Source organism: Malania oleifera, chromosome 12, assembly GCF_029873635.1.
Source record: "Malania oleifera isolate guangnan ecotype guangnan chromosome 12, ASM2987363v1, whole genome shotgun sequence".
In the NCBI taxonomy this organism is placed as follows: Eukaryota; Viridiplantae; Streptophyta; class Magnoliopsida; order Santalales; family Ximeniaceae; genus Malania; species Malania oleifera.
In genome coordinates, this window is record NC_080428.1 from 35,935,304 (window position 1) to 35,960,084 (window position 24,781).

A 24,781-nucleotide genomic window follows, 5' to 3' on the forward strand; every position below is an offset into this window, starting at 1 on the left:
GCATGATGAAATAATGAATTTATAAATATGCACGATGAGTATAATGACCTTTTGAGTTTATGAAATGAATGCTATAATAAAATTATGAAGTATATGAAACTATGCTATAATGTTAACTTTGAAGTTTTATGCTTATTGTAAGGGGAAGCCTTTTAAAGGCTTACCTATTTTTGCTCTTTATTTGTCATCATCAAAAAGAGGGAGATTTTTGGCCTAAGCACGACTTACGACTCTTAATTTTGATGATAACAAAGTGAGGTTATTTAATTTGCTTCAAAATTGTGGTGTTTCAGGAAAAACATATATTGAAGTCTCACATACTTCACAAGTAACCATTTGAAAGCTTATATCAAATTTAGGTGATCAATATGGAAAGCCCTAGGATCAATGAAGCTTAGAATTTAAAACAATAAAGTTTTGAAAGCTCATATCAAATTCAATACTAAAAGATCAAGGATTATTGAAGCTCAGAAACAAAGAGAACTCAAAGCAGCAATGAAGAGTCAAATGTGTCATTAGGAAATGCTTTGTAGTACTTCAAGTATATTTCAAGTATGAAATTTTTGTTGAAGCTCATTAGGCAAAAGAGACTTAGAGACCTTATTGTAAACTTGGAAAATATTTTTTAAAGAAAACAAATTAACATTCTAAGAAATGAGGAGCAAAGAGAGTTAGTTCAACTATATTTTGAAAACCAAAATTTTGTCTTGACAGAAGCCTGACTCAACTTCTTAGTCGACTGCCAACTTAAGGGTTTTTAAAATACACAGACAGAAGGTCATCAGGCTACTACTTGGACCTTGACAAGCGCCTGACGAGGTAATCTGAGAAGCCTATCTGGGTTTCATCAGGCTATTATCACCCTACTGCCTATGTTTTTAAAATTGAGAAATTTAGTGATAGACGCCTGACCACAAGGTGATAGGTGACTGCCACTCTACTACCTGTGAAAAATACCTGTGTATTTTATTAACAGGCGCTTGACCAAATTTCATCAGGCTACTGCCACACGGCAGATTTCAAATTTTATAACGGATAAATTTTTAAAAATTAGATTGCTTAGTGCTCACACTTGGTTAAAACTTGGATACCACTCCAAGTAAACTTGGGGAACAAGTTAAATGATTTTCTACATCTATAAATAAGCCTCGAGACCAATGAATTCAATATCAACAATCAAATTCAGCATTCAAACTCTCTCAATTGCTCTCATTACTCAAAGGCTATCTCACTCTTATCTTGTGCACAAAATTCTCTAAGGCTTTGCTGATTCTAAATCACCAATCTTGTGCTACAATTCTGAATTATTTCAATCATTGAAAGAACTATTCGGTGATACACTCTCTTGAGCTTCAATCTAAGTTTCATATTTGAATTACTTTAAAGTATATAGATTGAATTTGTGCTAATTTGCTCTATTTTTTAGAGTATTCTTGTACACAGTGTTTACTTCATATTTCTTGTAGTTCTAGGATGATTCGAGGTGTTTAGATCATTGAACAAGCATGGGGTATTGCTTGGAGAGGTGCAGCCCTAGCCTAATTGAAGGAGTGACCGAGCGAGGGGTATCTCTTGGAGAGGCGGGCTCTAGTCTACTGAAGAAGTGTGTAACGGTGTTATTCCACCCGGGAAAGGAACTAGATTAGTGGAATCCTTTGGTGGTTTGCCAAAGGTGATGACGTAAGCTGGGGATAAGCCAAACCTTGTGAAAAACCTGGTCTCACTCTCTTTCCCTAACTCTCTTTATTTTCAACATATATAAATTGCGTGGTTGTTTTAAATTCCTTAATCATATACACTATGTGGATTAGATATTAAATAAACTAAAGCTTAATTTGTTTTTGGCATTACGGAAACCAAAAGAGAGTACATTGGTTGATCCATACTTCGTGAAAACCGTACAGAAGTATGTTGATTGGTGAAACACCCAAAGACTCTTTAACTAAAAGTTTGTTTAAAGTCTAAATTCTTGGAAATAGTGTTGTGCTTCATATTGAGAAATCAATTATCCACATGACCTGTATTAACCACAGGTATTAAATTCATATACACGGGGCTGCAAAAGCTGAGAATCGATAAAGTGCTGAATATTGAATTTTGTGGAACACTTTGGTTGATTGTTTGGTTGAATGTTTAAGTTTTGATTTACTTTGTTGGTATATGTTTGTGGATTGAATATTGTTTTAAGTATTTGTTGTGTATTAGATAAATCAACAAGAAGTCAATAATTCATTAAAAGAATTAAAGGAGGTTAAGGATTCTTGAAAAGAATTAAAAGAAATTTTTTAAATCCAATTCACCCCCTCTCTTGAGACTACACCTTAGTTTTCAGTTAAGAATTCATAAAAAGATTTAGAAGAAATTTTAATAACCCAATTCACCCTCCCCCCCCCCCCCCTTCTTTAGACTACACCTTGATTTTCAATTGGTATCAGAGCAGGGCTGTAACAAATCCTAACTAGTAGCTACATAAAGATCTAGATGGCACAAATAGGGGTAGCTCCCTTTGCAGAGGGTTTACCTCAACTAGGCCACCTATCTTTTGTGGTTTAAATTATACATTTTGGAAACAAAGAATGAGAATCTACCTTCAAACTATGGATTGGAAGGCTTGGAAGATTGTCACACATGGTGACTTAATTCCTACTAAAACTGTAGTTGGCAAAGAAGTACCCAAAGAAGAAAAAGAATGAACTGACAATGGCCATAGGATGTTACAAGTAAATTCAAGTGCTATGAATGCATTGTATTTTGCCCTTGATATGAATGAATTAAATAGAGTCATGACATGTAAATCAAAAAAAAAAATTGGATAAATTAGAAGTAACCTATGAAGATACTATTGATGTAAGGGACAATCGAATTGATATGCTCACTAGTGAGTATGATGCTTTTAGAATGAACTCGGATGAATCCATCACTAGTATGTATACTAGGTTCACTCAGATAATAAACTCCCTAAATGCATTAGGAAAAACTTACACCACCTATGAGATAATCCGAAAAATTCTTAGAGGGCTACCACCTATATGGGAACCAAAAGCCACTTCAATAACCGAAGGAAGAAATTTGAAAAATGCCTCCTTAGATGATCATAGATTCTATCCTCACATATGAAATGACAATGAATGAAAGAACAGAAAAATTTAAATTCCAAGAATCTGTTGCATTTAAAGCCACAAATAAAAATTCTAGTGATGAAGATGAAATGGCAATGAATGAAAATGAATTAGCCTACATATCCAAGAAGCTAGCAAGAATTCTTAGAAGGAAGAACAAATTCACAAGAAAAGTTAGGAACTCAAAATCCAAATCAGATGAAGAAGAAACCAATACAAAGAAATCAAAGAATAAAATCCCCACATTCTATAATTGTAAGAAAGATGGACACATAAAACCGGATTGTTCACTGCTCAAGAAGGATTCTAAGAAGAAAAATAAAAAGGCAATGAAGGCCATTACTTGGGATAATTTAAGTACAAGTAGTTCTGATGATGAATCAAGTGACCAATAGGCTGCTTGCTATATGGCATGGGATGATGATGAAGAACAAAGTTCCACATCAAAATCATCAAATAACACATACAATGAATCTTGCTCATCTGATGAATATAATGATGAGAGTATGCCATCTTATGAAGAACTTCAAAATGATTTATTTAATGTGCATAAGATGTTAGTTAATGTAACTAAACGATACACATCAGTGAAAAACAAGAATGAAGGAGTTATGAAAGAGTTAAAATCCCTTAACTTGCTGAAAGAGAAAAAGATTTATAAATCTAGAAAATAGAAAGCAATAATGAAACATTGATGAAAGAATTAGAAGACTTAAGATCCCAATCCTCTATGGAAAATGAGAAAAATCAATATATTTCTGAATTAGAGAATAAGATCAAAAAAATATCTCAAAATAAAGAAAAGGGCAAAATTATACAAAATTCAAAAATTTATGCTCTTAAGAAAGAAATTGAGGTTCAAACCAAAATCATTTACAATTTCACAAAAGGAAAAGAAAATTTTGACAAAATGATTGGCTCACAAAGAATGTCTTTACAAAAAGAAGACATAGGATTCAATGGAATTGAAAATACAAAGAAAAAGAATCTTTACATAGGATACTTTATAAAAGCATCTAAAGACTATGCTAGCACATCTTCAAATGCTTACACTCACACCACATGCTACTTTTGTAAGAAGAAGAGACAAATAAATTTTGAATGTCCATTAAAAAAGAAAGGGTGTAAAAACTAAACAAATATGGAAAGTAAAAGAAACATCCCTTGATAAACCATCCGGACCCAAGAAAGTATGGGTACCTAGGTAAAAGGCCTTGTTCAAATCATGAAAAATCTCAAAGAAGAGTTTAAGAGCTTATTGAAACAAATAAAAACAAAAATAACATTGTTGGCCAAAATCATATGATGATTCATACAAGCCTTAACTTAGAAAGTATTAAAGATAAATTTTAAGAATTTATATAAAGTCAAAAGTAAGAAAATCTGAGCTTATTGCATAAGTTTTTTAATTACAAAAAGATATTTGAGAATAAGAAACACTTGAGCAAAATTGTAGTACAATGCAAATGATAATGATATGCTCCATCCTTAAATGTTATGCTGATTTCTTTATGCTACATGCGTATATCTTGAAATCTCCAAAGACATGAAAATGATTGATGATTTGTGGCTCACTATATATTGAAAATCTGAGCATGAAGTTATTGAGCATGATTTAGAAGCATGAATTTTGATATGATTTGATATATATTCTTGACCATGCATGCTAATGATGGATCACATGGATAAATTGAAAAATTTGCATCTAAATAATTTAGTATCCATGAGCAGTGCATAATGTGACATTAGCATTAGTATAAAGTATATTGGTATCCATGAATATATCAATTAATATTTGAGCATGACAAGCATAATTATATCCATAAGCATGTTAAGACATGTGTATGATATTGGTATTTGATATTCATATCCAATGACACTCCCGTGCTACGTGTCTGTGTCTACCACAACTGTAACAAACATTGCTCCCTAACAGGCATGCTTTTGTATCTCTCCTACGACAAATAGGGCAAATAGGGTTTGCCTGCCTGGCCCGATACCCGTGATCTCCTATCTCCTATCTCTGAGCTCTGCCAAATATATCTCCCTTCCAATGGCCTCACCTAGAACTCGCCTGAAATCCTTGAGGCGCGGGCTTCTTTCTCTGACTCGGGGTCCCCACATCCCTCTAGATCAGTGCTCCTACCTCTCTCTCTGCTCACTCTCCTCCACCACTGTGGCCCTGTCAACAAGTTCAGATAAGTCTTGTAGCTTCAGAATTTCCACCTGTTTATGAATTTCCTGCCTCAAACCCCCCTCAAACATCCTTGCCTGCTTATTCTCATCTAGGACAACATAGGGGGTGAAGCGTGACAATTCAATGAACTTTGCCGCGTAATGCTATACTGTGAGATTTCCCTGGCTTAAATTCATAAATTCTACCACTTTAGCCTCTATGACGGTGGCTGGAAAATATCTGTCAAAGAACACTTCCCTGAACCAGCTCTAGGTCATAGCCATCGATACACGTCTCTGCTCCTCTAATAATTTAGTAGTCGTCCACCACCTCTTGGCCTCGCCAATCAATTTATAGGTAGCATAGAGAACTCCCTATTCATCCGTATAGTGAAGTAACGTCAAAATTTTCTTGATCTCCTGCATCTAATTTTTGACCGCTGCAGGATCAACTCCTCCTGAGAACACTAGAGGATTCATTTTAGTAAACTTCTCAATGGTACAACCTTGGTTTGTCGATGGGCCTCCCTACTCCCTAGAAGTTCGTGCAATCTCAGCCATAACCTATTGAGCCACACTACGCAAAACTGCATCTGAATCCCCATCACCTGCACCAGAAGGGCCTGCCCCATCATCCCCCCTAGCATGAGCGCTACTCCCTCCATGGTCCATCCTGAAAAGGGAAATAAACATAATCTAAGGACCCTGTATGTATAACATAACTGACATATTTATCTAATTGATATCTCATACTATTAATTAATCTATTTTCCTTATTCTCATTTTAAGATCCAGTTCAGTAATTAAGAAACACAACCCGACTATAGTTTACTATGACTTTCTTGAAATCGTCACCCTAGGAAAGACACAGATACCACTACAAAAATCCTGCTTCTCGATCACGGAACAAAATCCCAAATACTCATCTTCATTCCACAACATTGACTCACCAAATTCCTGATCTATTTCTATACTCTGGTATTGTTTTTCCGCTATCCACTATAGTCTATAGAACCTAGCAACCTAGGCTCTGATACCAAATTGTAATGACCCAAAATTTTATACCATTTTTTTATTCATTATTGGTCATCCTATAAAACAAAATCTTTGATACATTGTGAATAAACATATGTCATCATCATCACAACCCAGAGTAGGCGTCGTGGTAACCTGTGCAATCCCTGAGTTCAACCTATGCAGCACAAAGCATAACATCCAACACATAACCCAAAATATACAATACCAGAGTTCTACGAACCCACTTGTATATACATACGCACATATACATCACTTCCAAAAATCCCAAAATACTGTGGGCTTTACTATCCGGCCCAAGACTCACACCAAAACTATGCCAACTTAGCTGCCTCCTCTACCATTGAGCCAGCCCTGCCCGCGTCTCTAAGTTACCTGAAATATTTATAATGTTAGGGTGAGACACCTCTCAGTAAGGAGAAACATGTTATTACCAATGTGTGGCATATGAGTTTATTTACAACATATCATTTAATTAAGGTTGTAAACAATATATCATGTAAAAACATCTATATAATAACCCGTGCTTATGTCATTTAAAATATGAAAATTTTAGAGTTATCTTTTCAAACATACTTCTAACTGTACTAGCTAATCTCAGTTTTCTGTGTGTACTATATATACATAACTTTGAAAACTTCTCTGGATGGATGTATGTCATAATTTAACCACTTATGATAGAGTTATGCGGCCCGTAGGTAGGGCTAAACACTGGTTGGCCCTCTAATGTCAGCCTAACTGTATGCACATCTAGATGCCTATAGCACGAAAGGCTTGCTCCACCTGGTTTGGACGCCAAGGAGCTCTTAGCTCTACCTATGGGCACAATCGGCAATACTATACTTTATCTAAGACGTATGGGTGCACTCTGTATAGCAACGATATCGTGCTCTATATTATGTTCTGTACACTGCTCTGTTCCATAAAGTTCTGATACTATATAATAATATGTCTATATAACATCTATCTATTTAACCATGATTCTATATCAACTGTATTAACCATGATTCTAAAATTTTCTGTCTAGTCATAACGCTGTAATATATGTGTATCTGTATATTCTGTAATTATATAATTCTGTATGTCATGGCGCTATGTTTTGTATATCATGGTTCTATAAAATTCTGTATAATCATGGTTCTGCATAATTCTATATAATCATGGTTATAAAAACACCATGTAATCATATTCTGTAATACACTGTGTAATCGTGATTTTGTAACATACTGTATAAACATGATTCTATAAAATACTATATATCATAATTCTATATAATCATATAAACTGTAATTTTGTAAAGCATTGTATAGTCGTGGCTCTATAAATAAAATTGTATAAGCTATATATTATAATTTTTTAAAAACTATATAACCATGTTTCTGTAAATCTATATAACATATTTCCATAGAAATTAAATAAACATGATTATGAAACTTTGTATGAATTTTCTATAACAATTCAGTATTTCTCATGCCACACAACTAAATGAAAACTCTATAAACATACTCTGTAAAACTGTATAATTTTCAAGCTCTGGTATGTTCAAAAATCATATTCTAATACTCATGATCAAATACTATACTTTACTAGTAAAGTTTCTAGTAAAGCTGGCATAACATGTATTCCCCTTACTGATCAACTGAACTTGTCCACTAATTTTCTAACTCACGCCACTGTGGCATTCATAATTTCGACTCCTTGAAATAACACACATATGAATATATTCCTATCAATCAACTGAATATCTAGAATAACTATCGTATTCACATTTTCCCCAAATACGCATATTCACAATTTCCTAAACTATAAATTATTCATTATTCTACCTGGGTTCCTGAGAAAATGCCCACTAAAATCCTTAGCCTGACTGTAGTATTCCCACCAAACCCTGCATTTTACAAATTCTCAATTCCTCAGTTTAACTCAAAAACTGTCATGCTTTGTGCTACTATCGCCCAATCATAGCACTATGTTCCGCATCACCACAATCTGCCTCACTATCACCTAGTCACTACTTGCCACCACCAAAAATATTTTCAAACTTTGAGTTACATGGTTTTTTGTCTTAATTTTATTTGTACTATTTTGAGGTTCGAGAAAAATATTGAAAAAATCACAAAAATCACAAAAAAAATTTTCACATTTAGAAAAGTCACAAAAATATTTTTTTTAGGCCTAGAGAATCATTTCCATCCTGAACAAATTCAAAAAACCTCCCAGAATATTACTTTCCACTTATAACATTCTATATATATTTCAAAACCCCAAGAGTGTATTTTTGTAAACTATTTTCTTGATTTTCAAACCGGATGATTGCAACAAAGGGCATGGACTCCTCAGAGTATTGGATTGCCTCGGTTCTAAGGGAATATCGATATAGTATTCATTTTGTGTATTTTCTTTTATTTTCATGAGGGAGTAATCTTCTAAGGCTTATTAAATTTATTTTGGGATGATTTTCGATTAATCTGGTGCTATTTGTAAGAACGGGCGTGTAGGGGGTGCTAATACCTTCCCCTTGCGTAACCGTACTCCTGAGCCTGACTCTAGTGATGCAGACCGATTCTACCCCTAACAAGGTAGTAATCAAGTGTTCTAACCGTACTTTAAAAGGTTAGTGGCGACTCCATACACCATGTTTTTCATGAAAATATCTTTTTCAAAATTCACACCATCCATTTTTCCCAGTTCACAGCCGCACCTGTGCCACAGTATTTTTGGCAGGTTCGGGACAGGAATGCCGAGAGCATTACCTTTTAAATTCATCACCTTTCCCAGTTCATAGCCACACCCATTTATAGTGGTTTGGCGGGTTCGGGACATCTCGACAGCTTGGCGACTCCACTAGGGATGATCAATTGGGTGGAAGATCGCGAGATCTTTTTGGAAGATAAGCATTCAAGTGTGGGATTCTTGGCCCTGAAAGAGTTTCTCTACTAGGGATGATCAATCAGGTGTGAGGTCTCGAGATCTTTTGAAAAGTTAGTGTTTTGGAAAATGGTTACCCTACTGAGGGTGATCAATTGGGTGCAAGATCCCGAGATTCTTCTGGAAAATGTCCTCAGGTGCAGGGCTCAGAGTTACTCCACTGAGGATTATCAATCAGGAATGAAATCCCGAGGTTCTTTGGCTGTCTTTAGATTACTCGCTTTGAGACTCAACAACCAATGCCTCGATTGGCTCCTGGGGTCAGCTTCCACAATTTCAAAGTATGTAAATCTGTGCATGGGGTTGGCTGCCCCAGTTTCAAAATCTGCCAATTTGTGCATGGAGTCAACCGCCCTAGTTTCCAAAGGATGTCATTCTACTCCTAGGTTCAGGTGCCCCAGTTTCAAAGTGTGTCAATATGTGCTTGGGGTCAACTACCTTATTTTCCAAAAGATGTCATTCTGTGTCTGGGGTTAACTGCCCCAGTTTCAAGAATTTCTAAGTCAAGGATGCAGTAAGGATGTTCAGAATTTTATTCTGTGTAATGAAATGCATGATGATGTATGAAATTTCTTTTTCCAATGGGCCTATAATCAGAAACCCAATTTCTAAGTTTGGCCATGTTTTTGAACTCCAACCTGATATGGGTGCCCCTGAATCTGGCTCAAGTGAGACTCAACCCAAGATTTGCTCCAGTTACATGTCACTAATCTTGGTCATGCTTTCAACTTCTATTTTGGTATGAAAAGCGGGGGAATTGGCTCTATAGTAGCTCAACATGAAATCTGCCCCAATTACATTTGTTTGCATCTAATCTTGGCCACTACTTTCAACTTTTGCTCTATCATAAAGGCACCTGGATTGGCTTCACAGGAACTCATCATGGAGTTTTGCCACAGTTACCTTCATCTAAGGCTGATTCTATTCCCTTGGCATTCTTTTAATAAGGGCCTTCTTAGCGATTCCTTGCAGGATACCTTCTTTGACTATTCCTCTTGTGGAGCTTTTGAAGAGTGAGAAAGGGAGTCTCTTTTTTCAAAGGATGAATGTTCATGCATTTAGGACATCAATTTTCTAAATCAAGAGATAAGATGCAAAAAATAGATGTTTTACCATGTTCATGCTATTTTGAAAGGAAAAAATTTTTATGTCAATATTCAAAAGTCATGTGACATTGATGCTAGTCTATCAGGCTGAATAATTGACTCTCTCCCTTTATCGATTGCCCCTGTTTTATTGAGGTACTATTCTTTTCTTCTATCTTGACATGTCATGAAACCACTAGAAACCTCTTGTTTAACTGTCGTCCCAAGTTTAGCCAAGTTCGACCCATGTTTTGATCTCAAGATGGTCTTTAAGATTCGGGATGAAACGTAGGCTTAGGGAACAGGTTTTCAGAAGAAAAGGGAAACCAAGGCTCAAAAATATCATCCCCTGATAACGTTTTCTGCCCCAGTTTGGGGTTTCTACAAGGTATTGACTCAACTTGTTAATTTGAACAAGTTGCCTACGTACTTTTTTAGGATCAGGTCATTACGTAGTTCAGACTCAATATTGAGTCTGACAATTCACTTGAGACAACAGTATGTGTACCAATCTAGTCAGGTCTTTCCTTTGGACCATAATGTAGGCTTTGGGGTTCTAGGTCATAGAAGGAAATGGTACAATAAGGCTCAAAATTTGCAAAACTTTAAGAGGGGAGTCATTAATCAAAGATCACATATGGACTATGTCCCGTGTTTCTTTCTTCATTTTTTTCTTTGTGCATTTTCTTTTTATTGCATCTTTTCTTTTTCTTTCATGAAGAAATCTTAGCTTCATTTTCATTTTAATTCCATTTGGGACTATTTTTTTAAAACTGCCCCAATGTGGGGTGTGATCCTTTAACGGGCTAATCAAGAACTAAATTTTTTTTCGAGCTCAATAGGGCTAGCAAGGGGCTTTTCTTTGAATTTATTTTTGGATAGCAGTAATACGGCCTGCCATCCTTTTGGTAGTGACCATCACCTCAAATGACTTGTCAAACCCCAGCAGACCCAAACCCAGGTTGAATTTTTGGTAAACTAACTTTTAAGAAAAATATGATTTAACATTTAGGCTCAACTTGGTTAACAAATGGTAAATCATTGTTTGGTTCTTTATGGAAAAATTGGTTGACCAAAGATGGCCATCCATCATTTGATCAAAATATAATCATTATACTCCTAAGACACCGATCATGATTTGGAAAATGAAGATAGGAGACTTTGTTCCTTGATTTTGTCGAGCAAATGTAAAGCTTGATAGGTCGTTTTTGCCTGCCTTTCCTAAAAGAGCTCCTGGACCATATCTTGCAATGGGGTTCTTACTAAACTTCAACTTGGAGGCTTTTTCCATCATTTTTTCTTTTTTTTTTCTTTTTCACCCCTTTTGTTGTTTTTTTTTATTTTTTTTTTATTTTTTTTTTTTTAAATAGATTCACAAAATCAACTAACTACTAACTTCAACTCCTTTGCTCTAGTAAAATCGTGTCCTGTGTCAATGCATGAAATGCAAGCTAAAATGGATAAAATTTGGCACAAGGTGATGTGATGAAACTGAAATGCATTTCATTTAATTCAAATTCAAAATGTTTAAAACAGAAAAGACTCATAAAAGCATCCCTCTTAGCATATGTTTCATTTTCTGACATCATTTCTAATCAGTCCTTTGATCCAATGGCTTTAATTGTACCCCCCGCTATGATTAGGCACTAGATTCCCCTGTATACCAAACTCCTTGCCGTCACCAACCATATAACATCCCTCATTGATTGTACTTTGTGCTTAAATGCCCAGCAACGGTCGATAGTATGATCGATGGAGTTGGAGTGATATGCACATCGAGCCTCTGGGTTCTACCAATATGGAGTAGGGGTTGGAACAGAATCCTCAGGGATGGTTGAGATCATCCCTCTTTCGAGCAACTGCGTGAATAAGGCATATGGCATCATGATGGGATCAATTTTTCTAAAATTCTTCTGGACGCCTATATCTTGTGTCCGAACATTCAGCTGGGCGGGCGTAGGCCCGATCTGGAGCCTTATGCTTGCATGTGCTATCTGATCAATGGTGGGCCCAAAAGAAAACTTTTTCCTGGGCCTTTGGTTTTGACCTCCCTGATGATAACGCCCCTAAATCATCTGGGCTTCTTCATCTCCTTTTACCAGTCCATTTTTTTCTTGGACTAGTCTCAACATTACCATCCTTGACCCGACCTGTCTTGATGTCAGCTTCAATCCTTCCTCCGGCTGCCACGATGTCCATGAAATCATGGGGAGTTGCTCCCTAAAGATGCCCACGGTAGGGGTCTTTCAGTGTACTTACGAATAATGTGATAGCTTCCTAGTCGCCTACCGGGGGGTCCACTCAGATCGTCATATCCCTCCACCTATAGGTGTACTCCTTAAAGGTCTCTGTGGGCTTCTTCTCCATTTTTAATAAGGTCATCCAATCTGGCGCCATCTCCATAACATGACAATATTGAGCTTCAAAAGCTTTGGCCAGATCTCCTCATGTGCGGATCTACGCTCTATCTTGGTGGATATACCACCTGGCTACTGTTCCGATCAGACTACTCCGAAAGCAGTGCATCATCATTTGTTCATCATCAGAGTGGGCCACCATTGCTTGGCAATACAACCGGTGATGAGTTCGTGGACACTGGGTCCCATCAAATTTTTCAAAGTCTAAAATCTTGAATTTTGGTGGTAGGACCACTTTTGGAACTAGGCAAAGATCTTTCGGATTAACAGGATTGAGTGAATTAGAGCCTTCAATGGCTTTCAACTGTTCTTCAAGCACATCACAACAATGCTCAGTTGCAATCTTGCTTGCCCCCTCGTTTGTCACTATTATCGGGGGTATCCCAACTGCTGGGATTCCTGGAATTGGAGCGGTAGGAATGAATGCAGCACTATTTGGAAGGGGGTTTCCCATGGTGACCAGAGGTTGTGTCGATGTTTGCCCATGGATCGGGGTGAACCTCGGAGGATGAGTGGGGTCTGAATCCTCCTTGTTATTTTGCAACTGCACCGCTTTCCCTTTACCCATTAGCAGGTTCAAGATCTTACTCATTTTGTCATTCAATTCTTATTGACCCTGTTTGAGGCCCGTAACTCTGTCTTCCACTTGCTCAGCCATAGTCCTTGCCTTACTTCTGGTGTAATAAGGGTGGGCAGAGGTGGGTTCAATGTTGAAATTCGGGATTTTAATTTGGCCTAATAGGAAGTTGGAACATGATTACCGACCCATTGGAGAGGAAATCTCGTGCATGGATTATGCATGGACGCATCCAATGCAACCTAAATAATCATTTGACTAGAGTTCCAAGAAAAACCTTATCCATTAATGATCCCAAGAATGATCCATTTTCCCCTTGGCAAAGTACCTTGGGAAATAAAATTTGACTTTCCAAAAATGAATTGGGCTTTTTCCTAAATATTGGCCAAGTGATATGAATGTCTAACATGGATGCAGGATGTACACAACACAAAGCATTTTCTAAAAATATGTACAAAAGGCACGGATTACAACATGTGAAGAAGGATGTGGCTCTTGTCCCAACCTCAGGGTAAGTCTGGATATACACGGGGTTCTCTGAGGCTCTACCCTAGGCAAGGGATTATGAACAATCATGTGTGGTTAAGCTCTAATCCCTACCAATAAAAGGTCCCCAGATTGAGACTTCATCCTCCCTCACAAAGGTCCGAACAAAGCTCGCACTGAGCGGAGTGGTTCGCGGGTCCCCATAAGCCCTACCACATGGGGACTAGCACTATTACACTCTTTTCTAATCCTAGCATGGGAAAGCCCGGGTATAGAGCTGTGAAAGTGTGTGAAATCATCTTTTCTGCCTAAACCCTCTACCCCACATTTATCCTCATTTTATCAAAAATATTCACAAGCAATCTCATGCTTATTCAATCAATAAAGGAAACAAAGTATTTACAGTTGATCACATGCTTATTTCAACGACAATGGAAATAAAACATTCACATTTAACTACAGTTAATCAAAGGGATAGATATAGGTTGTATGACATAGTACAGAGTATATACAAAGGACCAAATCCAGTCATGTAAAGAAGGATGAGGCTCCTATCCCAACCCTAGGTGGATTCAACTATCATAGCGAGTTCTTCAAAGCTCTATCCTAGGGAGGGAATCCTGTGGATAATTATGTGCGGGTAGGCTCTAATCCCTAGCAACAACAGGTCCCGAGTATGAAACTTCATCCTTCCTCACAGAGGTCTGGACAAAGTTCAAACTAAGTGGAGTGGTTCGCGTGGCCCCAAGGACCATGTCCCATGAGGGCTAATGGTACTGTGCTCCTTTCTATTCCTAAAGGGTGAAGCTCAGGTAGAAGGCTGGTGAAAGTGTGTGAATTCACAAGCTTAGCCTAATCCCACTATCCCCACATTTATTCACAATTAAACATATGCTTATTCAAACAATCTATGGAAACAAATATTCACACAAATATATATTCACATGCTCATTCAAAAGTATGAAAAACAATATTTACAATTCACATGCTTATTCCAAAATATGGAAACATATATTCACAATTCAACATGCTTATTCAAAGATATGAAAACAGATATTCACAATTCAACATGCTTATTCAAAAATGTGAAAGCAAATATTTACAATTCAACATGCTTATTCAAAAATATGGGAATTATTCACAATCAACATGCTTATTTAAACAACTATGGAAGCAACAATCAATCAAAGATATGACACATATGTACATCATAACAATCAAATATTAACTCTATGTGCAAAATATGGTGGAGTAATCAAAAGGCTTATTATATTTGAGATTGGGATAATTAACAATTAATTACTAGCTCGACTCTCAAACGTCCCCAGCGGAGTCACCAACCTGTTGCGACGTCCCGGACCTGCCAAACCAGTTGCAACGGGTACAGTTGTGAACTAGGAAAAAATGGATGCGAATTTTGAAAAAGATATTTTTGTGGAAAAATAATGTGTGATAGAGTTACCACTAACCTTTTGAAGTTCAGTTAGAACACTTGATTGCCCCCATTAGGGGTAGAATCAGTCTGCGTCACCAGAGTCAAGGTTGGGAGTACGGTTATGCGAGAGGAAGGTATTAGCACCCCCTACACGTCCGTTCTTATTAATGGTACCAGAGTAATCAAATATTATCTCAAAAATAAATAAGCCTTTGGAAATTACTCCCTATCAAAAGTGTAAAGAAACTGCACAAAATAGATACCATATAGATATTCCCTCAAAATAGGGGCATATTGTACTCTGAAGAGCTCAATGCCTCCCTTTTAAATCATAGGGATCGAAAAATCAAGAAAATAGTTTTCAAAAATACACTCCCAGGGTTTTGAAATCTTTGTAGAATTTTCTAAATAAAAAGTAATATTCTGAGAGGATTTTAGAATTTGTTCGAGATGGAAATGATTTTCTAGTCCTAAAAAATATTTTTTTTTTATTTTTTTAAGTGTGAAAACTTTTTTTTTTTTTGTGATTTTTTTCAATATTTTTCCCGAACCTCAAAATAGCACAAATAAAATTAAGACAAAAAACTATGGAAGTCAAAGTTTGAAAATATTTTTGGGATTTTCTAAAAACTGTGTGATTTTTATAACATTTTTCGTGGACTTTTGTGAACTTTTCTAACATTGAAATGACACTAAATAAATAAAATGAAGAAAATTGGCGCCAACCAGTTCGGGGGGTGAACCGGCCAAACAATGACCGGTCCGGGAGAAAACCAATTTAAGGTTTTGGTCGAGACCATTCAACACGCGTTGCCTTCTGTGTGGGTTGTGTGTGTTCAGGTGCATGTTAAAATGTGTGCAGGAGAAAGTGTGTGGTGTCGTGTGTGGTGTCATGGTGCACATATGAATGCATGACTATGGATGCGCATGGATATGGATGAACATGCACGTATGATGGCATGTGCATGGGTGTGTATGTGCATGAGTGTATGTGCATGTGCATGGGAGTTGCGGTGTGAGTTATGGGCATGAATAGGGCAAATCTAGGGCAATGGTGTTCAATGGTAGATGTTTGTAGGGACTCAGTGAAGGCCTAAGTCTAGTGATCTGGGCGTATTAATTGAAGAAATTTCAGTTGGGAATCTAGGGGCATTGGTGAACTACAACATGGTTCGCAACATTGTCTTTTGAGTAGGGGTGCAAATGAGTCGAGCCGCTCATGAGCTACTTGGTGTTTGATTCGATAATGGCTTCATATCCATGCGCATCCATAGTCATGCATTCATACGTGCACCATGACACCACACACGGCACCGCACACATTCTCCTGCACACATTTTAACATGCACCTGAACAAATACAATCCGCACGGAAGGCAATGCATATTGAATGGTCTCGACCAAGACCTTAAACTGGTTTTCTCCCGGACCGGTCATTGTTTGGTCGGTTCACCCCCCGAATTGGTTGGTGCCGGTTTTCTTCATTTTATTTATTTAGTGTCATTTCAATGTTAGAAAAGTCCACAAAAAATGTAAGAAAAACCACAAAATTTTTAGAAAATCCCAAAAATATTTTCAAACTTTGACTTCCATGGTTTTTTGTCTTAATTTATTTGTGCTATTTTTAGGTTCGGGAAAAATATTGAAAAAATCAAAAAAAAAAAATGTTTTCACACTTAGAATAATCACAAAAATATTTTTTAGGCCTAGAAAATCATTTCCATCCCGAACAAATTCCAAAAACCTCCCGAAATATTACTTTCCACTTAAAAAATTCTATAAAGATTTCAAAACACTGAGAGTGTAATTTTGTAACTATTTTCTTGATTTTCAATCTCGATGATTGCAACAAAAGGAATAGACTTCTCTGAGTATTGGATTGCCCCGGTTCTTAGGGAATATTTATATAGTATTCATTTTGTGCATTTTTTTAAAAATTTTCGTCGGGGGTAATCTTCTAAGGCTTATTAAATTTATTTTGGGATAATTTTTTATTAATCTGGTGTTGTTCATAAAAACGAGCGCGTAGGGGGTGCTAATACCTTCCCCTTGCGTAACCGTACTCCCGAACCCAACTCTGGTGACGCAAATCGATTCTACCCCTAACGAGGTAGTAATCATATGTTCTAACCGCACTTTAAAAGGTTAGTGGCTACTCCATACACCATGTTTTCCAAAAAAATATCTTTTTTTAAAATTCACACCATCCATTTTTCCCAATTCGCAACTGCACCCACGCCATAGTATTTTTGGCGGGTCCAGAACGTCGTGACAGCTTTGCGACTCCACTGAGGAATGCCAAGACCATTACCTTTCAAATTCATCACCTTTTCTAGTTCGCAACCGCACCCATTCCCAATGGTTTGGCAGGGTCCAAGACGTCGCGACAAATATCTACAAAGATTTGCTGAAAATATGTGGATTTTTCTTATATTGATTAAAAAAAAAGTGTACTTTACAACATCTTAGAAAGTTTTCTGGGATTTTTGTAATATCGAGAAATTCACGTCTTTTTGTCAAACCTCAAATAAGATAAGTTTCTTTTGCCCCCAAATATTATTAAAATTGAGTATGAATATTTTACGTAAGTTAATAATCAAATATTGCGTTAATTAAGTACATGCTAATAATCATATGGGCGCTGCATGCATGATGTTAATTTTATATTCTTAAAATTTTCATAAAATATATGAATTGAAAAGCACACAATGATGTTTAGAGTGCTTATCTCAAGGTAAGTATAGAAGAAGCTCGTATTGCTTCTATGTTTTGTTAAATGTATTTTGAATATTATAATCGCAAGATCACTGCGCAATCAACTTCAATGTGGCTAGTTTTTTTGACACATTGTAGAACCAAAATGTTTGTTCTAGGCTGATTCAATTATTTTAGTAAATTGAAATTGTATCAAGCAAGAATAATAATATAGTTGATAATATACAGTATCCTCTTTGAATTATTATGTATGATCTGCATATTATTTGTGAATGATTTAATAAGACAAGTTGACCTTTTTTTTTTTTTAATTAAAAAAAATCATAATTTACAATTCACAATTTTAGGGCATGAATTTAACTCGGTATGCCTTTCGACAAGTTATTGTTGTGGAAAATATATATATATATATATATATATTCATCATAACATTATTATGTATAGATAATTGAAAGTCAAATTTATATAATTTGAGCCACTTACTTATGTTGGATGAATTTTGGACCTTGAATTTAGATTTAAATGGATATGATCAAACTTCAATATAAATTTTGAATTACATCTTATCAAAACCCAATACCTCTCCAAAACCAAAATCCAAGATTTCTCCGAGCATAGGATTAGTGTTTAGGTAAAGGCCTTTTATCATATGGCCTAATTTGTTCGTACTTAACCATCTTTTAATGAAAGCTCTGCTCTTAATTGCGTAAAATTAACAAATCAATGTTATTTCTTAGATATCTCTAAAGATTAGTGCTTCTAACCTAAAGATCTCTCCATTGCCTTAACTAAAAGATCCATTAAGAAGCTTGGATGGATAATTTTTACATCATCCCATAACACATTCATCCCCACCAAATGTTAAAAACTTCAACTTTTAAATTCAAAATTAGTTCAAATTAAATTGAAATGAATCCCGCCCACCGTGGGAAGGATGCATCGACCTCACAAAAAATATAATTCAAAAACAATTCAAAAATTCTAAGACCATACATTTTAAATTTCTAATATCTTAAACTGCCCCTTTTTTTTTTTTTTTTTTTTTTTTTTGCGACTTAGAAATCTTATCTTTACTTTTGGCCTGGGTATAAGAGACATTGTGTATGGTAGATTGGTAGGGCACAAACAATAGGGTGGGACCGTAGTTGGTATAGGCAACACAACGAAGTCAATGGTGCGCCACTTGCACCGCCACACATTGAGCCCGCAATTGGGGAATGGTCATGCCACGACCGTGATCCTCATGTCCCACGTCACCAACACCATATATATATATATATATATATAACAGTGAATGATCTCCCATTTGGAAGCAGCATCAAGTGCTCCAGTACCCTAAAATTACTAAACAAATGCTTAGTGGCAAAACAGAAAAAATGCAATAAAGAAAGACACTCAAAAAACAGGGTACATTATTTTATTAGGTTTCATAATAGTAACCACAACGCACAAAAGGCGACCACACAGGAGCACATGAATGTCAAAGTCCGCATGCTACACATTTTTAAGCCCATCACCAATCTTCCTTCCACAAGGAACAATGGAGTTCCCCTGAACCACCATTTCTACTGAATACCTGCCATCAAGCATTGCCCTACTCCAGAGAGAGAAACACAGAGAGAGCTGATATCACCTGATAAAATTAAAGAGTTCCAACATTCGTTACCGCAGCCCAGATTCAAGCTTGGTACTGCAAATTCCCTACTCCAAGCTTCTGTACCTCTACCTTGAGAGACTTGAGGTACCTAACCGCTTCATCTAGAACAGCAACAGAATTCATGCTGTTGCCGCCAGGTACAATTCCTCGCAGGGTCTTCACCATCTTCTTCATTTTCTGTCGCTTCCTTTCGCTGTTCCAGCTACTGCTACTGCCATTGCCAGAGGATTTCAGAACAGATGAAGGTAACCTGTTCTTTCTAGGCTTTGAGCTACCGGTGGAGTAAGAATCGGGGGACCTGCGTCCATAGTCACCATGAGTTCGAGCAGTGCTGATTTCTTCATCATCATATTCTTCTTCTTCTTCTTCTTCTTCTTCTTCCTCTTCCAAGCTCAACAATGCATCAATGTCATCTGAATCCTCCTTCAGAGGAGAGGAGACTTCTCTTTCCTCAATATTTGCATTGTTCCTCTCAAAATTGTTTTGGATGCAAGCAGCATGGATATTTAGGCCAGGACAACTGAGTTTGTGGCCAATAGCAGGATGAAACATAATCTGGTTCCGGTCATCAGTCTGATCAAATATAATGAAATTCTTTGGGCAATCCTCAGTGGGTTGAAATTCAACACCATGGAAGGGCCTTGATAGCTTTGCACTGGGAGGTAAAACCACGCTGAAGGCAGATGCAGGAGGTGCATTGTGCAAATAATTAATGCCCACTTGATTTGCAAAAGGGAATAAAGCCTGTTGAGGGCAAAATGGTTGGTCACTCTGCATCAGTAATCTATTGAAAAAACAAAGACACTGAAAAAATTGATGGGTCTTTGGAGCTTGAGAAGAAATTTTTTTGGCTTTCAAGTGGATGAATTTGGAGCGTTGGTGTAGGCAAATGTCTTGGTTTTCAAGGTTCTTAAGATGATGAGAAGACTAAAGTACACTTAAGTTATTGCCATTACAGTAAGAGAGCTGTCTATTTCTGGCTAACAGGTGGCACAATTAATAATTCATTCCTTGTCTGCCTTCTTATGTATGAAACACGACGGCAGTCCTTCCCAGTTTCCCCAGTGTTCTGATACTAGACTACGTAACAGGTTTAAGCAATTGACGGAAATACTCAGCCTGCATTGGCAAGCAAAAAACCAAGTCACACCATTAACATATTCAACATAGCACAATCAATTGAACTGGAGAAAAACATTGAGAACATTCAATTAATATGAGCAAAGTTCATAACTTGGAAATTTCTGTTCATAATAATAAATTGTAATTATAAGGTAAGGGAGCATGATCATGCATAATTTTTTCCGCATTCCATTGATTTGACTTTTGAGTATGCATGCCAGGCTCAGTTTTTGAACTTGCAAACTTCAATATTTTAATTCTTTGGAGGCACAATGAAAGATTTGAAATTTTAAAAAACAAAACAAAAACAAAATTTCTACATGCGATGATCCTTCTTAATTTCAAGCATGGTGGCACTAAAATAAAAATAAATGTGCAGAAAAAACTAAAATATTCCATGATCTATCTTTTGGCGACACATATTGTCTTCAGAAAGAACATGCGCAAATGCTTGAAGAGAAACAACCATGGAAAAATATATGAGCAAGGTAGAGGATGTATTAAGTGTTTTACCAAAAAACATGCAAACACCAAGTTACTCCTAGATTTTTCCTATCCTTTTTGTTTCCCTCCTCTTTGTTTCAATCTTTACTTTTTTTATTAATAAATGAAAATTATAGTAAGGCTGTGTTTGGGAGCATGAAATTTGGACAAAACTCAATACAATTTTAAACTGTATTTTATAAGGCCTGAAGCCCAAGCTTCCAAGCACAGGTTAAGAGAATGCACAAGAGACAGACTAGGGGGGCAAAAATATGGACACACTATACTTTCATTTGAGCATGCAACATCAATTAAAAAAGGATTAAAAAAATTAAAATTCAATGGCGATAAATTAATATATTTTTCTAAAAATTCAGAAAAGCTGGTCCCAAGACAAACTGACCAACTTTTAATTTGATTGCCTGCGACATTGCAAAAAAAAAAAAGTGGGCTGGGGGGGTGGGGTAAGGGGTGAAGATTAGGAAAACGTTTAAATGGAAATAAAAATACACAAACACAAAGAATGACAATCTTTTCTAAAAACAGCAGCACGATAACATAAACAGTAACTTCTCTCTGAGAGTGTCAATGACAGAAGTTTCTAAGAGCCTCAAGGTAATGATATCAGGAAGCCAAAAAAGGGTAAAACCTTTCCAAAAGATAAATGAGACGGATGACAATACCTGGCAAACTTGCATCAGTTGGTAATGTGCAATGATCCCAACACTCATTTTAATCTTTCCAACGTCCTTCAGTGCTCTATATCTTTTCAGGGTAACCACAATGTACATTCTCACTCCTCCAACCAGTATTAGATAACAAATGAAGTCAGAAAATTCCTTCAAAAGATAAATGTGATTTAACCTGCATTATTAAGCAAGAACAGTCATTAGATTTGTGGAAAAACAAAGGAGCAAAGGCAAAATATACCATAATGCTTCATTTTAGTTACCAAGAAAAATAAAAGGAAAAACACTAAAAATGCCGATGCTTTGATTGCTCATCTTTCAACCCCCTGGGAAATAACAACCTGTGCTCAAATGTGCTTAATCAATCTATTTTGCTTAGCTGAAGCCAATTTTAAATTTCGGAAACAAAAAAAACATACAAATACAAAATAAATTTTTACTTTTTATAGTAAGAAGAAATTTCCTTCTCTTAGTTCTACAGAAACAGACACGGGCTAAAGGAAATGCGTGAAAGAAATTAAAGAAGTCATCAAAAATCAAATCTAGTTAAGGGCCTCGCAGCTAGAGTTTGTGTTTCGTATCCCTGTCTTAAACCTTGACTGTTCGATATGATCTCCAATAACTGACTATTGTCTTTCAAAAAACATCAATAAATATATAAATATGACAGAAAACACATTTTGCAGGAGTAACTGAAAAAATGATTTTCAAGAATTTACTGAAAAGAGGCCATCAGCAAAAAGATACAAAATATTCCCGCATTTTCGAGAATGGGAATCACAAACAATTAAAAAACACCCAAAAGCAGCAAAACTCCTCCCATTACATTTTCTGTTTCATTTACCAAAAAAAACAATTAAGAACAAAATTTTCAAAAACAAATTTTCTAAAAGGCCAAAATAGACCAGAATATTTCATTATAATTATTCCCTGATGCACCTTTCTCTTTCTGCCCTAAGTTTTGACTTTTATACAAATGTAACCATACAAGTTTTCTTCAATTTTCCCCAGTTCCGGTAAATTGAAAACATGGCACAAAGATTAAATCCAAACAGGCTCTTTATCTTTCGGCTTACTTGCATTCCATTAAATTATCATTGAAAATAAAAATGAATTAAACGCCTGTATCAATGGAAAATTATGAAATAAAAAACTCACCAAAAACAATTCAAATTACAGTATGACACGAAAGAACACCACCAAGCAAACACACTTCCTGTTATAGTTCAGGAAAGAAGGCGTCCACGGCATGATGATCTACTTCCTCAATCCCAAATGACCAGAAATTAAGCTTAAACTTCTGCAAAATTAAATAAAGAGGAAAAAGAAAAGGAAACCAATAAGACGATACAGCTTTTTTTCCCCGACCAAAACCTAAAACATTCGCATTGAACAAATCACATAACAGACTGCTGAATGCAAACCATAAAAGAAGTAGACTATAACCGCAAAAAAAAAAAAAGAACATCAAATGAGAGGAGGATTTTGCATTAGAACAAAATCTCATTTTCCTATTCTGATATGGAGAATGGTAAATATTAATACAATATAGAGAATTTAATTTTGTTTCATTTACATCAGTTTTCTGAGCAACCAAAAGGAGAGTGCATCAAATCAGCACTGAATCGAAGGCAACAGACTTAGAGAACAAAAAACTGAGATCAATCCCAAAAAAAACAGTATACAAAAGCAAGTAGACAACATAATAATTAAAGGCCTCTCGCTCGTGAGCCAAATAACGAGTCTGTAAACAAGAAGCAGAATAGTAGATCTCCAAACAAACCACCACAAAAGATCTCCAAGTCCAGAGTCTCAACAAGTTAATCAAAAATACAAAAGAGCAAATCCACGCAAATTCAAACAAAAGACACCGAATAGGCACCAAAATCTGCATAAATTAGAACAAAAACAAAAGCCCGCACACAGTAGAAGTGCATAGAAACTCACAAGCAACAGCAGAAGCAGAACTAAAAACAGAAGGAACAGAGCTAAACCTAGGGTTCCGGAGAAGATCGCAGAGACAACAATCAAGAAGCAGGCAGATTGAGCTGGAAAACGAAGCTTTCTCTGACGAAGCCACTAGATTTCCGCGAACAAACGCAGATCGCTTGCAGCCGGAGAGAGAGAGAGAGAGAGAGAGGGGAGGGTGCGCGTACAGTCTACGGAGAGGAGAGGAGAGAGCTGGGAGAGTAGTGGAAAGAGGGCATTTAATCGTGAGGGTGGCGTCGGGATGTGTGCCGTTAGAGACACGCTTGGAGTCAAACCAGTGGAATATGAGCCGTTGGATTGGGCATGGGAAATGCTTTCCGTGTATTGCGGATAAAAGTACGGCCGTTGGATGGGAGCACGCGTGATGGGGAGTGGGGCTCACGAGGTTTGACAAAAGTGTATCGTCGTGAAAAACACAAAGATAAAAAAATAAATAGAAGGCTGGGAATTGGATTCATCTTTGATTTTTCTACTAGACGGAAGACACGGTCTATGGTCCCCCTCCCCCTCACCTCACCTCACCTCACCTCACCTCACCTCACCACACTAACCTCATCCCTTCGCAAATTAAAAAGACCAACACCAACTCATATGGAAAAGCACTTTCTAAAACATTGTAATTATTTATCTGTAAATAATCTAAAATTATTTGCTATAATTACTTTTTTAAGAGGTAGATCATTTATCTCGTAAGGATTATTGCGAAAGAAAACTAAGCGATACAACCAAGAAGGGGGAAATATAATAAAATTTAAAGATAAAATTATTAAAGATGACGATTCGATTATGGAGAATAGTGTAGATACAAAAATCATCTGTAATAGGATAGTTAGACTTTATTAAAAAGATAACAAAAGAAATTTTAGGTAA

The 24,781-nt window shown here is 36.4% G+C and overlaps 1 protein-coding gene across 2 annotated transcripts; it reads right to left on the bottom strand.

Moving 5' to 3' along the window:
- Window positions 1-19,361: 19,361 nt before the first annotated feature.
- On the bottom strand, window positions 19,362-24,146 carry LOC131144211 (transcription factor bHLH144). Of its 2 annotated transcripts, XM_058092687.1 has the most exons (4): window positions 23,917-24,146; window positions 23,081-23,222; window positions 21,917-22,097; window positions 19,362-20,372 (listed from the first exon to the last, which is right to left on the bottom strand). In XM_058092687.1, exons 3-4 carry the CDS (start codon window positions 22,022-22,024, stop codon window positions 19,650-19,652), a joined length of 831 nt encoding a protein of 276 aa, XP_057948670.1. In that variant the 5' UTR covers window positions 22,025-22,097; window positions 23,081-23,222; window positions 23,917-24,146; the 3' UTR covers window positions 19,362-19,649. The 2 variants fall into 2 exon arrangements, with proteins under 2 accessions (XP_057948670.1, XP_057948671.1); XM_058092688.1 differs by lacking the exon at window positions 23,081-23,222 and having other exon boundaries at window positions 23,917-24,137.
- Between the last annotated feature and the right edge of the window lie 635 nt (window positions 24,147-24,781).

Bases quoted from the DNA above. Each gene is read 5' to 3' on its own strand.
- LOC131144211 (XM_058092687.1), bottom strand. From the start codon at position 22,024: ATGTACATTGTGGTTACCCTGAAAAGATATAGAGCACTGAAGGACGTT. The intron at 20,373-21,916 runs GTATTGTCATCC...TGCCCTCAACAG, and splicing joins AACTGATGCAAGTTTGCCAG to GCTTTATTCCCTTTTGCAAA.